Here is a 22525-nt window from a genome sequence, read left to right as displayed (position 1 = left end):
TTGTGCTTGACAGTTCAATCCTCAGCTTATCTCTTTTCGCTCTCATTTCCCTAAAATCTGCAAGGAGAAACCATGCTGCACCTTCTACACTTAGTCTGGAAAACTCCTCAGCTAAAAATCCAAGACCATTGCTTTCATCCAACATCAGAATCCAATTTCACCAAGTTCTCTGCCAATTTATAACAAGGTTCACCATTCTTCCAGTTTCCAATAACACCTTAATTAATTATTTCCTTCTAAGGCCTCATCAGGCATACTTTTAATGTCCATATTTCTAGCAACATTCTGTTCATGGAGAATTATATATTCTCTAAGACAATATAAATTTTTTCTATAGCTCTCACTCATTTTCAAGCCCTTATAATTTTTCCATCCTCTACCCATTACCCAATTCCAAAGCTCTTTCTACATTTTTAGTATTTGAAGTAGCAGCAACTTCCTTTCCAAAACCAAAAACTGTTTTAGTTTCCCAGCTACTAAAATACTTTCCCACCACACGTTGATGCTACAGGGATAAGCATGTAACTTCACATGCACACATCCCACATACACCATCAACTAACCCCAAACAGGACCAGAAGAGTTTTACTATGATTTTGATAGAACTTTTAAGGGACATATGACTTCTGGAGGGTAGGATTCTGTTGGTCCAATGTTGCATCAAGTGGAAAAGGTTAAAAGGTGATAAAGGCAATGCAAAGGAAAACAGAGCTCAGCAATGGAAAAAGAATTCTGAAGGGCTTGTTTGCACTCATGGCTGCAGCCATACCTGGAGATTATTTTCAGTTACAGGAGTCTGTGAGTTTTCTCTTTCTCAGTGTAGTGTGAATTGGGTCTGAATGTGTAACCAAAGGATTCCTCACGCATAAAGCTGCCTTCTTATTAAATTGCCCAACTTTTTACCTGCCTTATGTCTTTACAATAGACAGTCCCACATTCAGCACATTCAACAGCTATATGAATTGGACCAGGAAAATCAGATTATAAGATAGGTTGAGCATAGGACACAGCTCCTTACTATGAATGCAGTGCCCCCAGTGAGCACAGCACTTAAGTTACCTGGTTGGAAATCAGTCACTGGTGTGTTTATTTCCCTTGTGAATCAAATGCTAGCAAATTTTAATGGCAGCAAGCAAGAAAGAAGAAATAAAACACAACATTAATTCTATTGGCTTCTTGCAAACTGAAGCATTCTGAATAGAAAATTAACCTTAGCAGACACTGAACGTAGACCCTGATTATTTAGAGTCCAAAGGGTTTTAGCTTTGGCATGCTGGAAAGCACTCTTTACTTTTTAATAATGGGATGATGGCTTTTTCTTTCATGACTCTGAGAGAAGAAATAAGGGCAGTATATTTTGACTGTAGGAGTAATGGGCTGGCACCTCCTTCTTCCCCAGATACACTCCACTTACCACTTCAGTTCTGTCCACTTTCTGAGGTAAGCTGTGACCTGGTAAGTGCCTCATGGTGTGGTATGGAGCCAGTCTTGCAGCTTAGACCCAGCCTCAAGCATGAGATAGCAATTCTGGAACTCTCTGTCCATTTCTTCCCTGTCATTCCTGCAGCTGTCCCCATCCTGAACTTGTGACCATGGGTTATAACACCAAGAACCTGTCCAGCAGGACTGCATCTTGCTCTCGGTACCGTTTTCTGTACAGCTCACTTTGGATGGGCTGGTTGTCTGGAATCACAATATCTCCCTCCACTTGGCCTGGAGAATACAGGCCACTGTCATGAAGTGCCTCGTGCTTTGGTAATTTTTGGGTATTGAATCCAGCATGAGGACTCCATAGTTCAGTGGCTGCTGAGTGCAGCTCCACGCAAGTGCTCTTATGGTACCCAACCCAGCAACAAAGCCTGTTCTGCATGTTCTTGCTATCTTCGTCCCTACCTTCCTGTCTTATAAAAGGTCCAGAGTGCTCCACTCTGCAGACTTGAAATAAGCCCCATAGGTTATGAATTGCTATTGAATATACATATATGTAAGGGCAATGCTAATTAGGACATTTTTGTAATAATCTGAGAGATCACAGTAGTTTTGTCCAGTATGTTATGTGTTAGAAATGGTAGAGTTGGTAGGTTTCCAAATATATTGTGAAGGTATATCTAACAGGATTTTCAAATTAGTTGGAAGTGAGGTGAGCCAGAAAGAGAGAAATCCAAAATGTCAACAAGGTTTTTTATCTAACAGGAACACTAAGAGTTGCCATTATCTGACATGGGGCAATTGAAGGAGGAGTAAACTTGGAGGGTGGGGAGATGCCAATTTTGGAATACTATGTTTGTAATAAATACTAGATATCAAAACAGTGGTGTCAAGTACAAAAATGAATTTAGAAGTCTGGAGTTTGGAAAAGTAGACTGAAAAGAGATAAAAATTTAGGAGTCACTAGCATATAGGTGGTGTGTCAGGTTTCTAGCAGGAAGCAGAATTCATTTAGATGGTTTAAGTGAAGAGTTTTTGACTAACATCTCACTCAGAGTTTGGGGAACAAACAGATATCAAGCAGAGTTTGGGTTATAAACAAGGACTCTTCAGACACATACCACTGCCCTCTCGGGTCCAAGGGAGTAGTTATCAGTATCCGGTAAGAAGGGTTAAGATATACCTGGGTTGGACTAAGTGATTCATGTGCATCTCATTTAATTCTTCCTATATGGTAGGCATTATTATTATACCAATATTCCAGATGAGAAAACTGAAGTTTAGGAAATTTAGACACCTTTTTCTGTAGTCATTCAGTACAAATTTGATGATCTGGGATTCATCCCGAACTCTTTCTGACTCAGACTGCCATGCAACTACAGGATTGAGAAATTTGACATTATGATATAACAAATACGATTGACCTATGGGGTTTCAGGATTTCTCCTGACTTGCTTGCTAAGGCTGTTCTGGCATTGCCAGTTAGTGACTTCCCTACTCAGACCCTCCTGAGAAGGTTCTGATTTCTTAGATCAATGTTATCAGCATTTGTGGTGTGGACATTACAAAGGCAAGCAGAGCAGGAAGAACAAAAGTGTCATGGCAACACTCTCCTGGGGTAGGGGTGAGGGAATCAGTGCAGAGGTAAATTAAACTTCCCTAGGAAGTAGAAGCAGAACAGTGAAGTATGTGTGTATGTGTGCGTGCATGTGCGTGCCCATGTATTATATGTCAAAGTGAGTTTTACCAAGAGAAAGGAGATTTTAACACTATGATGACCAGTACGTGATGCTACCATTCCTACACCATCACTCAGGGTCAGATTCCTTATTGAACCAAGCCCTGGACACGGACTGGCCTCAAAATCATTCTCAGCACAGTGCTCCAGGTATCAGACAAGTAATAGGTCCTAGCAGGTGACTTGAAATGAATTTGCCATTTGGCTTCCAGTACACCAAGCTAAACTATTTTTATGTGTTTTGAATCTTGAATTGATTAGGCTCTGTTATTTTTTTAAAAGTTAGCAAATTGTCTACAATGAGAAGGAGATCCCTCTCTGAGTTTAGGATTCTGTTCTGAGGATGGTTCAAGGAGACTAGCCCTCTAATTCTATTTTACATAGCTTTCTTTCCCTCTTCTTAGAAGGCAAAAACCTTTGTAAGTTTCCTCTCATCTTCTTCCTTCTTCTTCTAGACCCCAATTTTCTTTATTTTCCACTTTTCACATACAGACAAATTTACCTCACCCCCAAGGGAAGGAGGGCTGATAAGCATTTGAATACAGGAATTTTTTTGCAGTGCCAACCTACCATTCCTGTCAAAATCATTTTGAATTTTCTAATTATAGTTAACTCCTTTCTCTACTTTCACAGCATTACTGTGCATTACAAAGTCCAAAACCGGTGGCGTATATATACTATTTAGTTTGCTTTAAAATATTCCAGTAGCACAAAAATATAATTCTAATAAAAATAATTCTTTGTGATGCCATTCTTTGGCCTCTCAGTGAAGTATTATCTTTTCTCAACTAAAAAAAAAAAAAAAAGAGGCATGAAAATAAAACATTGAATGCAGAAAAATCATTGTATAATAGCTTATTATACACTGCATTTGTAGGGAGTCTGAGCTGCACAAAGACTGTACTAACTGAAATAATGAATAGACCTGATGATTGAGCCAGGTAGCAAAGCTCTAGTTTGTGTTACTGTTGAAATGTATACCTGGGCATGGGAGGAAACCTGGGACTCCCTTCCTGGGACTAGGGGAGGCTGGGCATGCCGGAGAGGTGGAGTGATTGATCTCTTTGGAAGAGAGAGCCAGCTGAAGTGTGCATAAATGGCTCCTTCTAGATTCTCCTTAAAAGCTAAATTGACGGCATCTTCTGAAAAGAGCAGCTCAGGCCTCTGTACCTGTAAGCTTAAGATAAACCTTGATTTCAGTTACTGCTAAAATGACTAAAAGTAGAAAAAGATAAGAAAAATAATAACATACTCTCAGTGACAGAATTAGAGGGAATGTTACTCATCTAACAAAATAAGGGGATAATTGCAATGTGGTGTTCTTCTTTGTTAGAAGACTTTCAGGAACCCATCTGTGCAAATTGTTTCTTTTTTATTATCACTACATCAACTAATTACATTAGGGAAAAGGGGGGCATTTTAATTAAAAGACTGTTTTAAGGGAGTTATAATTCTACTTTGCCATTAACTAATTTAATCAAGTGCCAAATTTGTTAAAGTAAATGATATGTCTGAAAAATCATTGTTTGAAAATTATTTGTATTAAACCCATTTTTGACAAAATAGATTTTGCTCTTTTATTTCTCCTAATAGATTTGGCCTTTTTTGTTTCTCCAGTATAACCAAAGGATCATAGGACAGAACCACATGTAAAACATCTTATTATTTTGTGGGCTTACTTTATTTTTTCTTAAAAAAAGAGGCAAAAAAAAAAAAAAAAAACCTTTTATTTTACAAAGTATGCACATTTGCTTGTTTGCAATGGCTTTGGATAGGGTAATCTTTTTGGAAATTGCCATTTTTAGAATCTGGTAAATTGTAAAGGGAAGACATTGGGGGAGGTGGGAAGATCAATACAGATCCACAGAGGGAAATAAATAATCGATATTGCAATTGAAAGATATTGCTAATGCTTAAGCCTATTCCTTCTTTGGATAAAATCCCTGTCCACATAAATTAAATTACTAGGGTGCTGTCTAATAACCCACATAAAATAGGTGGGTAAACTTCCATTCTGTGGATGTCTTGAATGTCTCTTCCTTTTTTGTGAACTCTTTCTTCATTTTCCAAGGTGTTTAAGCAACAGAATTTAGAAAGGGCTTTAATATCTAAATGTCAAGGAATGGGGAAGGCAAAGGATTTGGAATGGAAATATGGATAAATTAGAAGCAGTAGCATGGGAACAGAGCACAAGGGTCTTAGAAGCCAAGAGAGGACCCTAAGCACCTGGTGCAGGAGGTGATGGAAAGCCAGAATTTAAAATTCATGATTACACTTTGAGTATTCAAACTGCTCTCTAGTTTATTCTCTTTAATTGAAATACTTAACCATTTGTAGCCAGAAATTGAATATGAAAAGCATTAGAAACTACTTTCGTATTAAAAAAATGCCAAAGTCAAACCATATAATGAAACTGAAGCTTGAATAAATGCTGGTATTCTAATCAGTATATTTATCCATGAAACAGTGTCTTGCATATAGTGGACATGCAGTAAATGTATGTTGAAGGAATGAATGAAGACAATATTTCACTCAAATTCTCAAGTGGGAGATGGCAGCTCCTACAAGCAACAGATTTTTACTTTTCTATTTTTTTTTTTTATCTCTTCAATAGCATTCCCCAGGGGAGCCAGCAAACTGAAATCTGTTACATTAATGCCAGCAGGGATGTATATGTGTGACGAGAATAAGTAAACATTTATTGTACCTGAAGGCTCAATGGACTATCCACATGAGCTCTTAAGAGACTAGAAAATACCTGGCAGTGTTTATACTTAGCATGAACTCTAAAAATACTATTTGTGGAATTTTATCCTTCAGGAAATTTCTATTTTTGAGTCAGTTGAGCTTTTCCAATTCAAAACTTTTGAAATAATCTGTAACTGTATAGCTCTTTTTCCTTTGGTAGTGAATTAATCTCTTAATTTTGTTTAAAATTTTGTTTAAAATTTTGGTGTTGGGTTTTCTGTTTAAATCAGTGCCAAAATATCTTCCAAGAACAGGTTTAGTAAGCATATTTTTAAAATGCATTTTCCTGTTTTAACTAATATAATGATAAAAATGATGAGAACTTGCACTTATTGAGAGTCTAATAGATGTAAGCTCCTTATTTGGTATTTTATATATATGTTAATGCATAGATGGTTTTACTTTAGTAAGGAGAAAGGAAAGCAAAACTAAGTGAGAGACAAATGCCTCACACAAAGCCGCACAGCTTGAAGATCCCTGAACTGAGATTCAATCCCAATACCTGGACTATTTCTATTATGATAGACTAAATCCCCCAAATTTATATTTGACTCACAAAATCTTGTAAAGTAAGTAAGCCACGGGTAGCTTTGTTTTCTATGTTCAGTTAATGTTGATATTACATCAGTCTGCATTTATTTAAATATTTTTTGAGAATTGTAGAAATTTAGAGCTAGGAAAAATTTAGAGATATTCTAAATTAGTAAATGTTAGACTTTCTGGTTTTAGGGCCACTTTACACAATAATTATTGAGGATCTCTAAAGTCATTTGTAACGTGTGCTATATTTAACAACATTTACCATAGTATCAGTAAAGGTGAGAACATTTTAAAAAGTTTATTCGTTTAATAATAGTAATAAACCCATTATCTGTTCATATAAATAGCATATTTTTATAGAAAATGCCTATATTTTCCAAAAACAAAAAAAAATTGGTGAGAAGAGTGGCATTATTTTACATCCTTATAAGTCTCTTTAATATTTGCCTTAATGGGAGGTGGCTGGATTCTTATAACTGCTTCCTCACTCAAATGACATAATGTCACACATTTCCTGTAACTCTGGAACACTCCCTTTCACTTATGAGAGATTGAAAGTGAATAAGCCAAATAACCTCTTAGTATTATTTTGAGAATAGTTTGACCTTGGGGATCCTCCTAAAGAGGTACAGGTGTATGTAGACCCCGCTTTTAGAACTGCTGATCTGGATCAAACTCGCATTTAACACACATTGGCATTGAGGTATCCTGTGGATCTGTTACTGAGCTCAAGTCTGATGATTGGTTAGGGAGGGGCTAATACTCTTCTACAAGGGCATTGGATATGATAAGGATGAGTACTGAATCACATCATGGAAATCCATGAAGATGACTTTGAGGGAGGTTGTATTTTCACCTCCCTCTCACTGTTACTGATGGCGCAGCAATCCACCTCCACCGCCCTGCTGAACGGGTCCTGGCCTGGGTCAGCAACCAACTTGTTAAATTTAACAAGCACATTTTTAAAGGGTTTATTCATATTTCTTTGTCTATTAGCAGCTCATGACATGGCTGATCACTCCCCTAATTCTGAACATTCCATTGACATGATCTTCCCATGATTTCACACTCAGTGAAAGGCACCATTCTTCCCACAGTAGCCCAACAGAGTTGATTCAGCCCTTGCCCTCAACAAGTCTGGTCAGTCTTTCTCATAAATATCTCTATAGTCCAGCCACTTCTCTTTCTCACCACTGCCTAGCCCTAAATATGTGTCTTGCCTTTCCTAACCTGCATTATTACAATTGCCTTTTAACTCTTTCTTCCTCCTCTTCCATCCTTCCTTCCAGTTTTAGCTTTTCTGATTCTTCTTCCATACTAAGAATATGAGTAATTATTTTGAAATGCAGATTTCAAGTGGACACTTAAGATAAGGTCCCAACTCTTTAACATTATTTACAGGTTCCTCTTTAATCAGCCCCAAGTCTTCTTCTCCAATTTGCACTTGTCACCACTTCTTCACTGATTCTTAACAGTCTTTGCCCATGTTCTCTCACCGCATGCCAGAACACAAACTGTTTCTTTTTCCATCTGTTCCTTCCATTTTTCTCTCATATGGGTCTGATATTAACTTAGACATCAACACCTTTGGGATAATTTCTCTGAATCCTCCCGTAATTAGTTAAATAATCCTTCTATGTACTTCTTCAATAATCTGTACTTTCCCCACTGAAGTATTATTTACCCTTCTTCATTTTTAATTGCTTGCTTAATAACCTGTGTTCCCCTGTATATTTTCAGCTTTGTGTAGGCAGGAACTTTGTCTGTTTTATTTTTTACTTCATCCACAATGTTTAGAACCATGCCTTACTTATAGTAAGAATTTAATAAGCATCTGTTCGGTGCATGAGTAAATTAATGATGGTTTTTTTTTTTCTCTTATTCCTATTAGTTGTATTCATGATGTTCTGATTCACTTTTCTCTATGAAGTTGGGAATCATTCTTTGAATTAATTATTTTATTGTCTTGTGTTACTAGTTAATGTACTGTAGCTACTATCCTGTAAGACTTCTATGCCAAAGTGGCTCAAAGAATGCTTCTTATATGACACTTATCTGAAACTATGCCTATCTTTTGAAATTAGCCTCCTATTCTGATGAACAGGGAAATCACCTAGGATGATTGTTTAAAAAATATTCATTCATGAGTCCTACACTGAAAATTCTGATTCAGGTGTTTAGGTTGTAACCAGCTCCACAGATTACTGTCATACTTTCCAAAGTTTGGGAACTGCTGTCTTCCTGCAACTGTACTCTGGTTTATTAATATAAAGGGGTTAAGTAATTTTATTACCAAATTTTAAAATTCATTCTAATTTCCTTGCAGAACACTCCCATGTGCAAAGAAACTTACAGCCTTTAATACATGTTTTGGAGAATCTCATAGGCCCAATGTTAAACTCTGCAATTAAGCAGGTGTTACTAGTTTAAATATTTATTTTCACCTTTGTACAGCTCATTATACACATTAATTCCTTAGACTGAGTTGTATTATGTTTGTTGGATACATTTAATATCAAGTAATTATGTGGCATTTATTTTACTATAGTGAGTACGTTTGTAAATTTGTAAAACAAAATGGGATAAAAATATAATACAACGTGGTTTATGCAGTGTTATTTATAGCATTTTAAATGGCAAAAATGTAAAATAACTTACAATGAAAGTAAATTTGATTGGCAGTGTTTTAAAAGCAAGAGATACCAGTATCTGTGTGAATTAATATATTTTAAAAATTGTGTGAAAATATTGGAAAGTAGCCAAATTGTTAATTTTATCATTAACCATGTTACAAAATATTAAAATATATATAACATTAATGTATGAGAGAATTTATAATTTATTTATAAAATTGAACGAAAAACTCCTTGTATTAGATTTTTATTGTCAAGATCTCATGTTATTTTAATATATAGTATAATTTTAGTTATAAAATGGTGTATTTATATTCCTGTTCCCAAACAGAGTTAGGTAACAGACAGAAAGAAAGATTGAGAGAAAAAGTTCTGGATTAGTTATTTGCAAATATTTTGCTTTATCATTTTTTTGTCATGCCAATATTCATGAAAGTAGTTTTTCAGGAAAGCTGAGAATAGAGAAACAGAAATGTAGAGATGAGATAGAGAAAAAGAGATAGATGAGAAGGAAGAGCTGGAGGAGAATATCAATTAAATTGGAGCAAACTACAACAGAATTGGATGATCTCTTTTTATTCCCACACTCTTTAATATTTTGGGTGTTTTGTATCAGTTTTTAGATGGGTTTAATTTCTTGAAGATTGTATAAAGGAATGCATTCAATGATTTGTCTCATTTAAAAATGCCTAACAGTTCTATCATCTATTACTAATGTATTCATTAATTTGATATGCCTTTGAAATATATAATTAGGAATGATTCTCTAGGAGAATGTTTGCTTTACTAATGTCTGCAGTTATATTTATTTCTGAAGTTAATGTTATACCTAGGAAACACTAAAGAAAGTGTTATTTCTTGTAGTAATTAATTATGGTTCAGGCCACTTAGAGTCTATTTTATTAAGGAAACTTATTCTCCTCTTACATATGCACCAAATTGTATGTACGGGTTGTTCATTGTTGCAATACTTGTGAAATAAAAACAGAAGAAATAACCAGAATTTCTAAAAATAGGGAATAGTTACATAAATTATGTGCACTGTAAAACACAGTGTTCCTTAAGGACAAATTAGAACAATAATCACTGATTTACAAGGACCTCTAAGACATTGTCACAAAACCACTATTAATGTAAAATATAGTGCAAAATAAAATTGTACGTGAACATGTGTCAATTCTCAGAAAATGCTATGGAAGAATCGTATTTCAATCCATTAACCCACTGGGAATTAGAATTTGGGTATGGAGGCAGACTTTTTACTCTACATTGTATTATATATTTAAATTTTTTTTTATATTAACTAATGGATAGTCATGCATTTCATTTCATAATTTGAAAAATACATTAAAGAATATGAGAAAGGATTACTTTAACAAAAAAAAATAGGGATCAGGTGTTCCTAAATAGGAATCTCAATGATTACACCATGAAATGCATATCTCCATGCTTAAGAAAATCTTGCACTGTAAAGCATCTGTGTTGTGATTTTTTCCCTAATATTACTTTTTTTTCCTTTTTCATTAAAGGTCTCATTCGTTTGCAAGAGCTCATCAAAGCCCCATCAAGATACAATCTTCGACTTAAAATCCGTCAGCTACCTGCTGACACGAAGGATGCAAAACCCTTATTAAAAGAGATGAAAAGAGGCAAGGAGTTCCATGTAATCTTTGACTGTAGCCATGAAATGGCAGCAGGCATTTTGAAACAGGTAATCATTAAATTACTTAAATTCTTAGTTTCTTTATGACAGTTGCTCTTCAAGCATGGTCTGGTTTTTTATCAAAGCACTATTGTAACACAACCAGTTAAAAAAAACACAACAGGTCACATTGATCTAATTTCATAATAGTATGACAATTGCTTTCAATCAATTGTCTTAAAAGAACAGTAGTGTAAATATAGATGATTTTCAAAGCAGATTGTATGAAAGTGAGTTTATTTTCAAACAACTATAATAGTGTTTGTTAACATGAATATGTTTAACAGAATAAATATTTCTAGTTTGCATTCAAATGGACGAAGAATCTCAGAGTCAATGATTGAGCAGCTCAAACATTACAGTCAGCCAGTAGGAAAAAGAGGGGAAAATTTCTGTTTATTTGGCATTTTCTATGAGATGCCTTACATAGTTGATTTTGTTTCAGCATCACTACACCAGAAGAAGTAGGGACTATCTCCACTTTATGGCTGAGGAAACTGAGTCTCAGAAAGACTAAGGAACTTGACCAAGGAAATAGCAGAGACGGAATTGATTAATATCCAACCTAGTGATAATAAGAGCTATTCATTCCAGAATAAAGTATGTCTAACCTAAAAAGATAATTCTAAAACAATCAAGTAAAGCAATTTATAGATGCAAAATCCCTTAATGATACTTCAGCACTTTTCAGACATATGGCAACATGGAATATAAGAATTATTATTAGCCCATGTCTTAAACACGAGGGAACTGAAACTGGGATTTAAATGACTAGTAGAAGCCCATTCACTCACTATGTGGTAGAGTTTAAATCTGAACTCTAGTCTTTGGACTTTGTTTTTTAAGCTCTTTTATGCACACTGTGCTGACATCATAGCATCAATTGTCTGGGAATCTCTCATTTATAGCATAAAATGTCTCCAGTGGTGAGAGATGCATATTCAGATGTCAAATTATATTCCATAACATATTACTACCAACAGTAAATGCCTATTATAACATGCTTAGTTTATTAAGCAGATGTTTGTCCATTCTTCCAATTTGAATGTTGGTTTCACCATTGCAATATATTTAATTGGATTTGGAAAATCACTCTGGTGTTATTTTTGGGTAGTAAAGCATATGAGGTTTTTTTTGGTAAATGAATACAATTGCAATAAAGTAAGCACTGAAATCTAGAGTGCAGTTTTGTTTTTCATATACTACTAAAATAAATCTTGGTCACGTTTAAAATACACAGACTTGGAAAGGAGGCCATTCATTTATGCTTGGAGTGATGGTACTCTACTATTTCAGTGACAGAGCTTTAGTTTTTCTAGGCTCCTTACAAGTTTGCATATGATCAGTTGTGTTTACTCTAGAGTGCCTAACTCTGACTTATTTTGCTATCTGGAAGTTGAGGGTACCCATCAGCTTTAATAGCAGAATTTCCATTCTCTTTCTGTTGGATATATCCTCTATTTCGCTACTTGCTTTTGTTACCAGACCAAGGCGGTGGATTCTTTGCCTGATGCAGTCAATGACCAATTCCCGAGACACCAGGGTTTCAAAAAGAGAATGAATTTATTGCTAGACACAAAGCAGGAAAGCAGTGACCACCTATTGGCCTAAAATGTCTCCCCAAACTGCAGTAATTCTAATAGTTTTATCATGTCAAAAGATGGGCAGGTTTTAGGATAATGAACACAATGGCCCCAGATGATGTAATTAGAATTGATTTAATTATCGAGCATGCACAGATTGATTACATGCTTAGTGACAGAATGTATGTAAGAAAATGGCAGCCTTAATATGATGATGGGCATGAGTTTTAGTGTTATAATGAAGTATAGGTGACCTGTAGGTTAAAGTCTAATCTACTGTGCATATCAGGTGAGCCCATTTTGGTTAGATAAAGCTTCAGTTATCAAGATAACTTTGGACTTGGGGGGTTTACTTCTGGGCTGACCTAAGACATTCATTAATAAACATTAGAGGCTATTTTTAGTGAGCATAAGACTCACTAAAGTCGAATAAAATGGGTACAAGTGAAGGTTAGTCACAAGGTTTTTACAATCACAAGGACACAAGATAAAGGCTGTGCAATCATTATCAGAAATCAACGCAACTGGATTACAGTTCAGATTTCAAATATTTCCATCTGTCTACCTGAGTATACCAGAAAGTAAAAAGGAATACCTATATAATGATTCAGTAATCATAATCAGCCCTGAAATCCTAACTACTCGGTTATACATTCTTATGCGTACCCTGCTCTCTTTTCAAAAAAAAAAAAAAAGAATCAAAATAATATATAGATGATAGAATAAGAATTGCATATTTTTAACAAGATCAGTAGATGAAAATTCAGAGTAAAGATAAAATGAGAATGTGAAAGTTAAGATAAAGTCAAAAGTAACATCATTGCACAAAATGCATGCTCTGAGGTTCTGTAACACTGAACAATGGCTAGCGGTAGACTACATATAGAGTGTGTTTTTGTATTTTTTAACTTACCAGATCCTGGAGAGCATTTGTCTCGTATTTAGATTTTAGATTTAACCAATTCAAAAAGAAAGCTGCATTTCTTTCTAGTAAATGCAGCAGTACCTTTAATTGGGCTCTATATTATGATTAATGAGATTTTCATGAGATTCTTCAACATTGGCTAATGTTAGAAACCCAAGGATATGGTATAGGAAATGGAGAGAAGGCATAGATGAGGACTCAGCTAGCCTGGCTTAATCGGGGAGTGAATATTAGGAGCATCCAGAAAAAGGGATGAACTTAATCAGGATATTTGTATGTAGGTAGGTACATATGTATGTGTGAATGTGTTTAACTAAACTGAGCTTTTACTAAATTTTGAGCAGCAGTTGAGGTTACATAGCTGGTTAGATACAGAGCCATACATACCCTTTAAAAGTGAGTGGAGTTAGGGGCTGTCTAGATTTCCTGTGAGGTTAATTGAGTCCTCTAATTGCCATACACAGGTTGCAATAGCAGAGAATTCCACTTCTACACAGGTTTGTCTAAGAGAATCCCCTGGGGCAAGGCCAAACTGCTCCAGTGGCCATTCTAGCACAAAGAATGGTAATTAATTCATAATTAAGACTAAAGAGTGTGAAAGCAGAACTTTTAGTCTGGAAAAATATAAGAGCAGATGTAGTTAAACTCTTATGGCAACAAGAAGTAAAATAAAATTAAATTTTAAGAATTATGTTTAGAGGCACCCCACCCCTACCCCACAAAATTGTTGATCTAGAACAATGTAACTTCTGGATATAACCTGAAGGATAAACTGCTTACAAATTTTATTCCTAGATTAATGCATGTTTAATTTATCATACAGTACTGTTAACATTATACCACTTAAATGTGGGGAATTTCTAATAATATTTTCATTTTAAAAAACTCAGTCTGCAGCATTTCTTTCTAGGAGGGATGCTATAGCAAAACTAATTTTCTATTAATGCCACACCTACTTTATTTGCAAGTAAGAAGATAATTTTATTCTCTTTAATGTGGTTTAAGGCATGCATCCAGCTAATTCAAAAATAGTAGCAAGACATAAATGCTATAATTTAAAGAAAAAAGTTCAGAGCAAGTGTGTTTTTAAAATTCCACTGGGAATTAATCTTGCTAGAGTCTATTTTTGTTGTTCCTCTTTGTTAGTAATGTTATAGTGTAGGTACTCAGTCAGAAAGAACTAGTCTTTTCTATTGAGTTCCTACACCACAGCCCATAACTGATTCTTGTTTTCAGAATCAAAGGCTGAGGAAAGGTAAATAAAAGCCACAAACAGCCCTCAGTTATACCTTACAGATTTCTTCTCAAAGTGATGAATTAAAAACCTGTAGCCAGTGTTGAATAGTTATGTCAGAAGCACTCTCCCCCCACCACAACTGTCCCCAACTCGTGCTGTTATGCACTGGCCTGAGATGCCAAGGTTTTCAAATTATCAAGGAGGAAATTGGCAAAAATTTTAGAATGCATACATTCTAAAATGGACCTATAGTTTGAAAATACAAAACACATCACTGTATAAATTAGCATAGATTATGCACTATATCCAAACCTCTGAGGTTAAAGATGTGAAGTCTGAATTCACTCACTGTCTCCTTTGGGCAATTGATTCAGCATTGTTATGTCCTAGTTTTCTCACCTGTACAATAAGCATAATGAGAGTTTTTGAGGCTTAAATGGATTAAAATATGCAATATGCTTGGAATAGTACCTAGAACACTGTGAGCATTTTATAAGTGTTTTGTATAGTTGCACAGCTGAGTCACTCTCTCTTTCAATATCTTTATCTCTGTTTCTATACCTATTGAGTTGATAAAGTAAAACATATTGACAAGGATAATATTGAACTTTTATTGAGGGATCTGGAGATGGGAAACCTCTGCATGTCCTTTAAGGGCAATACCTTCTACAAAGATGATTTTGTAAGTTTTTTGTTTTGTAAGACAAGTTTTTTCCTATTTTGCCAAAGAAGCAAATTCCCTTGGAGCTTTATTGTCTTATATAATTTTTAAACCATTCAAAAAGTATGATTTGGTGGTTTGGTTCCTAAATTCCCTTCCTCTGACCAAGCCTTGATGCCACTTTGTGTTTCCTTTTTCACATATTGTACATTGCAAACATTTTTACAAATATCTATTCTTTCATAGCTGAACATCCCATGTTGTACAACTATAATTTTATTTTACTTAATTGATTAATGCCAACCTTTGAGCATGATGCATTTCTGTACATAGACTACACAGGGTTTAGCCTGGGCCAACTACTTAGTAAAGGAGTTTGTGTAGTTAGCTATTTGTAGGAGTTTTAGATGTAATTGAGAATACTTATCTTACTTGTTTCTGCTCAGAAATGCGTCATTTTTCAGCTGTCACCAGTAATTAACATTCACTGGTAAACAACTGTGACAAATGCATTCTCTATTTGCGAAGGGGGAAGTGGCATGGACACTTCTTATTACTGGAAATTCTACCCCAAAGTCCTTGTTTTAAGACTGACAGTTTAAGATTGTTGAGAATTGTAGAAGCGTGAAATAAAATGTAACAACTTGCAACTGGCCTATTAATAAAAACAAAAAAATTCCTTTAATTATCTGTACTTTTTGAATAATAGTGATATCATTTGCTTCATTAATGCATAGGAAATATCTCTAAAGTGCTCAAAACTATTCCTGTTGGCATGGCGCTTTACAGCACTCTTTCTAATTGAGTAATACTATTCATCAAAATAAAACAGTGTTCCTTATTAGGACATTTGTAGTGACATTACACATATAATGAACTAAGATGTGCTAATTTCAGATTTTGTGTCAAATTTAATCCCTCCTTTAATATGTAAAGCTATAAGCTTTACAATTGCAAGCATTCAAATAATACCTTTTCCGTCAAGAGAATTGGTTCAAAAATTCTTTCAGCAACCACTAATCTTTAACTACAAAGAAAAGATTTAGTTTGATCTAATTTTAATATAACGTGGTTCAGTGTAACATGTTGGCTGATTCTCCATTGAATTTTACTATATCATTTTCACTTATTGACATAAGACTTTTCATATAATGTGCACCTACAATAGTAATTTTTTTATGTTTACTTATTTATTTATATTTTTACTTTTAGGCATTAGCTATGGGAATGATGACAGAATACTACCATTATATCTTTACCACTCTGGTAAGTAATTTATTAAAATATAAGGATAATGCTCTAAATTTTTATGATGATGACTTTTTAGGATAAAAACCATTTTTTAAGTGAAAAAATTAATATAATGAGATTTACCTTTGTAATTATATTTTATTTTATTCTGATAAAACACAGAATGAATTGTTGTTGGAGGAAACTAATGACTCTTGGTGGTAAGTTGGTGATTTGAAATAATATCATTTTAGATAACAATTAAAAATATATGTTTGAATTTTATATTGCTTTAGAGGACCTTCAAAACATAGTGGAAAACTTTAAAATTATTTCATGGGGAAATCAATATTTAGCAAAGCACAGATTCTTCTACTGTTAACCCAGCTCTACTCACTTTATGAAAATTAGGTTTGCTAATGCTGCCCTTTTGGCAGATTAATTTTTTATCCCACTTTTACCTATGTTTGGTTAGATTTTTTAAAAGTACATATGTTTCAATTTTTCATTAGCAAATTAAATGTTATCATTATCTTTTGTCTTCACTTACCTTTTTTCCTCCTCAATTATAGTCTTTAGAACTGGTAAATGTTTAGAACTTCCATAATCACCTTTGTTCAAATGAGGTCTGAATATTCATCTCTAATAACACTGAATTGTAGTATATTGTTCCATTGCTGAACATTTCTATTGTTGTAGCGTTAAGGTAATTTCAACAAATCTCAAATTTAATGTATTAGCCTCTAAATAGACCCCTCTTTTGATTTCCTTCAAAACTTCCATTGTCTCTGACCAACAAATTTTTTTTTTTTTCCTTTATTGTGTTTCTAGGATCCTCCTCATCCACTCCTACCATTACCAAGTCCAACCAATTTACTCTTTTGTTAACCCAAAAGTCTTAAAATTGGTCTCCTTGCTTCTGGGAGTAAAAAACCACTGCCAGATTAAATAACTAAAATTTAGTTGATTGCAATAACTTCCTGTGATAGCAACTTTTCCTCCAATGGAGACCCTTCATGCAGTAGGTTGTATTTTATTGGTGGATGCTGAGGCTGACCCTGCTGAAACTCTAAATCACTTCTTACCATGTGACTTTTTGCAGACTGCAAATTTAGGATAAACAAGTGGATAGTGGGTGGAAATCATACAGCTGCATCTCAGCCTCAACACAAACATAAGACCTGGGGGAAATCACAAGTATATCCCCTAAAGATAAAGAATAAAACAACTAGTTTAGGATACAACCTGTGAGCTCTTTAGACTACAATTGAAGGACTTATAGTTTGAATCTTATCTTACTTTCCCATTTTCTTTCATTACTATTCTCCTTCATGAATTCTCTTTTACGGCCAACAAACTGATCCACTTCAGATTCCTCAATAGGTTTTAAGTTCTCTAATTTTTGTGTCTCTACTCATATTTTGAATGCCGTCCTGTCTCCTTTTTGCCTATCAAAAGCCTGTCCATTCTGTAATGGCAGCTCAAATCCCATCTGTTCTGTGAAATCATTTCTGAGTGTCAGAGTTGAAAGTGATCTGTCTTGCTTTTGACTTCTATTGCACTAGTCACTTTTACTCTTTTACTTCCATGCATTATTAATTTACCCATTGAATATATTGTAACTCCTTGGCTAGATTGTAAACATTGAAAAATAATGTCCTTGTATTTTTTTTCGCAGTGCAGACCATGGCTCATTCCAATTCCAGCTGTTCTCCACTCAATTTTATTCCTATAATCTAGCCTAATGTAGCTTTATGAGTCAGAGCCACGCTGTGCCCAGGACCAAAGACATTAATCTTGCTCTGGTCCTCAATGTTGTCTGTAAGATCTGAGCTTTGCTAATGCCAGCTCGAAAGAAGGCAAAAGTCCCACATACTATATGTTCTCGAGGTGACGTCAGGCCAATGGCTTTGACCTCATATCTCTTGGGAAAACCAAAGGGCTACACAAGAGCATTCACCAAATACACACTGGAAAGAGTACCATAAATGTAAAGCATTTGTTAAGGTGAAGTCATTGGGTAGGATACAAGACAAAGTAAGTTCAAGGTTTCTACTACCAAAAAAAAGGCACACTCTTGTTAACTTTTATTTTCTCCCAGCTTTGTTATAGGTTTCATTAGTTAGAAGCTGTATTTCACAACCTGCCTCTTTAGAAAACAAACCTGACAAACAAACAACCAAACACACACAGACAACAAAAATGAAAGAAGCAGCTGTAATCAGTTAAAGATGCAGGGCACAGGAAAACACCTACTGTCAGTTAAAGTAAAAGATTAATGCATAAAATTTAAGGGCAAGCTGTCCTTAACATGGAGAAGAAAATTTATGCAAACATTATAGGTAGGTTGTAGAAGAGCCTGTTGTTCCCTTGATGAATAAGATATATACAGTTACGTTTACGAGCAGAGCATATATATTTGCATTGGCCAAGCATGAGGGCAGTATATTTGAATCCTGGTGATTTGTGATGTTTAACATCATTTGAGACACAATGGTGTTAACTACCCCAAGGGGAGCAAGAATAAGTGACTATTTCAATAATACATGCCTGTGAATAAACTCTGTTGATAATAATGCTAAGTTATTTGTTTTTCAGGACCTCTTCGCTCTTGATGTAGAGCCCTACCGATACAGTGGTGTTAATATGACAGGGTTCAGAATATTAAATACAGAAAATACCCAAGTCTCCTCGATCATCGAAAAGTGGTCGATGGAACGTCTCCAGGCACCTCCGAAACCCGATTCAGGTTTGCTGGATGGATTTATGACGGTATGAATACCCACTTAAAGATTAGTTTGTGTATTTCTCAGTAGTATTGCATAAATGATTAAATCCTCGGGATCTAAACTTCGGTTTAATTGTTTGGCATTAAAGGCCTGCTATCAGAGCTATTATTGCACATAATCTTATGAACAATTTTTAGAATCAATTTTGTATGGCAAATTTACAATTTCATCCAAGTATCTCAAAAGGCTTTACAACTATTAGTGGTATACTACAATGTAGGGATTTGTCTAAAATTAATTAATATCATATATAGGATAGATTAGAAATGTAAAAGAAGACATTAACCTGATAGGTAGCATTATGATTTTAACTATCAATATATTATTACTCTTCATTCTGTTGGCTTATAATAACTGATGCCATATGGATGATTTGCTTTCCACAAAAACCTCTGAGGTTACTCATTCTTTAGTGCTCGAGACTGACCTATTATCATGTGCATGTCCCAGTTTAAGCCCAGAAACTGGATTATAAACAGTATAAACTGTGAGGAAGATACAATTCTTTTATAACTTAATAAATTTAGTTGGCTATGCCAGCACTGCCTAATTAAAATCTAGAAGGCATATACATAATTTAAAATTTTCCATATTAAAAACACAAAGAAAAAAGGTAAAAATCAGTTACTAATATATTTTATTTAACCTACTATGTCAAAAATACTATTATTTAAACAGCTAATCAGTTTCAAAATTATGACAGATATTTGCTTTCTTTTTTCTACTAAATCTTTGAAAGCTGATGTATGTTTGATACATCTTAATTCAGACTAATCACATTTCAAGTTCTCAATAGTCACATGTGGCTTATAGGCCCATGTAGATTTATAATATACTATTCAAACAACTTATAAATGCCTGAAATATTCTCATTAAATCTATATGCATATCTAAATTTATGACTAAGTTATCGCTACAGTTCATGAAATGGCCCAACACTTGGGCAATATTTACATTTCTTAGGTCATTAACATCTGTTTTTAATAAGTGCCAGTCTGAGCAGACACTTTATAAGCATAAACATCCCTTATGCTGAGGGATGGGAAAGCTTTTTCTATTATGATTGTAATCTTTCCATTAATTGTTGCATTGGGGCTTCAAGGTGTCTTTCCCTTTCTCTCTCTCTCTCTCTCTCTCTCTCTTTCTTTCAGAAGTTATTATTTACAGAACAACCATGCATAAAATACAGGATTCCCATATACCACCCTATTATTAACACCTTGCATTAGTGTAGTGCATTTGTTAAATTGATAAAAGTACAGTTTTGTAATTATACTATTAACTGCAGGCCATGGTTGAATTTAGAGTTCACTGTTTGTGTAATGCAGTTCCATGTATTTTTTTTTTTAAATTTGTTCTAGTAATATAATAAGCAACCTAAAATTTCTCTTTTTAATCACATTCACATGTGTAATTCGTTGCTGTTAGTTATGTTCACAATGCTGTGTTACCATCACCACGATCCTACGCCAAAACATTTCTATCATTCCAAATAGGAACTCTGTACATTTTAAGCCTTAACTCTCTATTCCCTATCCCCACCCTGTCCCCTAGCAACGTATATTCTAGATTTTGACTCTGTGAGTTTGCTTATCCTAAATATTTCAAATCAGTGAGATCATAAAATATTTGTTCTTTTGTGTCAGGCTTATTTCACTCAACATGATGTCTTCAGGGTTCACTCATGTTGCATGTATCAGAATTTCATTTCTTTTTAGGACTGAATGATATTGTATTGTATGTATGTGCCACATTTTATTTATCCACTCATTGGTTGATGGACACTTGGGTTGCTTCCACCTTTTCACAATTGTGAATAATGCTATGAACATCGGTGTGCAAATATCTCTTCAAGTGCCTGTTTCAATTCTTTTGGGTATATACCTAGAAATGGGATTGCCGTGTCATATGGTAATTCTGTACTTAACTTTCAGCCACCAGCAATGGATGAGTGTTGCTATTTCTCTGCATCCTTTCCAACACTTACTAGTTTTCTGTTTTTTTGATAGTGGCCATTCTAGTAGGTATAAATGGTATCTCGTTATGGTTTTATTTACATTTCCCTTATGACTACTGATGTTGAGCATCTTTTCAGGTGCTTTTTGGTCATTTGGTATCTCCTTTGTTGAGCTGTCTATTCAAACCTTTTGCCCATTTTTTAATTGAGTTGTTTGTCTTTTTGTTAAATTGAAGGATTTCTTTATATATGCAGTATACTAAACCTTTATCACTTATGTGGTTTCCAAATATTTTCTTTCTTTGTGTAGGCTGTCATTTTAATTTCATGATAAAAATCCTTGGAAGCACAAAGCTTTTTAAATTTTGATGAGGTCCTATTTATCTATATTTTCTTTTGTTGCGTGTGCCTTGGGTGTAAAGTCCAAGAAACCATTGCCAAACACAAGTTCCTGGAGATGATTCCCTATATTTTCTTCTAGGAAATTGACAGTTCTAGCACTTATATATAGGTCTTTGATAAATTTTTAATTTATTTTGTATAAAATGTGAGGTAGGGGTTTCTCCTTCATTCTTTTGTAAATGGAGATCTAGTTTTCTGAGCACCATTTGTTGAAGAGAGTATTCTTTCCCAATTGAGTGGTCTTCATCCCCTTGTCAAAAATCATTTGGCCATTAATGTGAGGGTTGATATCTGAACTCTCCATTTGATTCCATTGGTCTATATGTCTGCCCTTGTGCCTGTACCATGCTGTTTTGATTACAGTTGCTTTGTAATAAGTTTTAAGATCAGAAATGCTGACACCTACAATTTCATTTTTCTTTTTTAGGACAGCTTTGGCTATGCAGGGCCATTTACTCTCCCATATAAACTTGATGATTGGCTTTTCCATTTCTGAAAAGAAAGTTGTTGAAATTTTGATAGGTTTTGCACTGAATCTGTGAATCACTTTGTATAGAAATGACATCTTCCAATCCATTTACGTCTTCTTTGATTTCTTTTAGCAATGTTTTGTAATTTTCTGTGTACAAGCCCTTTACATCCTTCATTAGAATTATTCCTAGATATTTGATTCTTTTAGTTGCTAGTTTAAATGGAAATTTTTTCTTGATTTCTTCTCCTAATTGTTCCTTGCATTTGTATCGATACATTCCTGATTTTTTTGTGTGTTTTTATTGTACCCCACTACTTTACTGAAGTTATTTATTATCTCTAGGAGCGTTGTAGTGGTTTTTCAAAATACATTTTTAATGATGTAGCAAGATACAGAGAGAATTTGATGTTTGTCCCTCCTCCCTTAATAGAATATTTAGTAATACAAACTGAGTGACTTTCATGAAGACTATTAAGAAAT

At 34.5% G+C, this 22525-nt stretch overlaps 1 protein-coding gene across 4 annotated transcripts in view; it reads left to right on the top strand.

The window, feature by feature from the left end:
* The window catches only part of GRIK2 (glutamate ionotropic receptor kainate type subunit 2), a 774206-nt gene that overhangs the window by 263866 nt on the left and 487815 nt on the right, over positions 1–22525 (top strand). For all 4 annotated transcript variants that reach the window (XR_005217912.1, XM_037843288.1, XM_037843289.1 and 1 more), the window contains 3 exons: positions 10617–10798; positions 16408–16461; positions 19024–19197. Coding sequence is in view for 3 of the 4 variants with exons in the window: in XM_037843288.1 (XP_037699216.1) it covers positions 10617–10798; positions 16408–16461; positions 19024–19197 (410 nt within the window). In the remaining variant the exon portion in view is untranslated. The remainder of the gene's footprint in view (positions 1–10616; positions 10799–16407; positions 16462–19023; positions 19198–22525) is intronic.

Source organism: Choloepus didactylus, chromosome 7, assembly GCF_015220235.1.
Source record: "Choloepus didactylus isolate mChoDid1 chromosome 7, mChoDid1.pri, whole genome shotgun sequence".
Classification (NCBI taxonomy): Eukaryota; Metazoa; Chordata; class Mammalia; order Pilosa; family Megalonychidae; genus Choloepus; species Choloepus didactylus.
The sequence above is the reverse complement of the archived record's forward strand: the minus strand, read 5'-3'. Positions and strand labels throughout refer to the sequence as shown.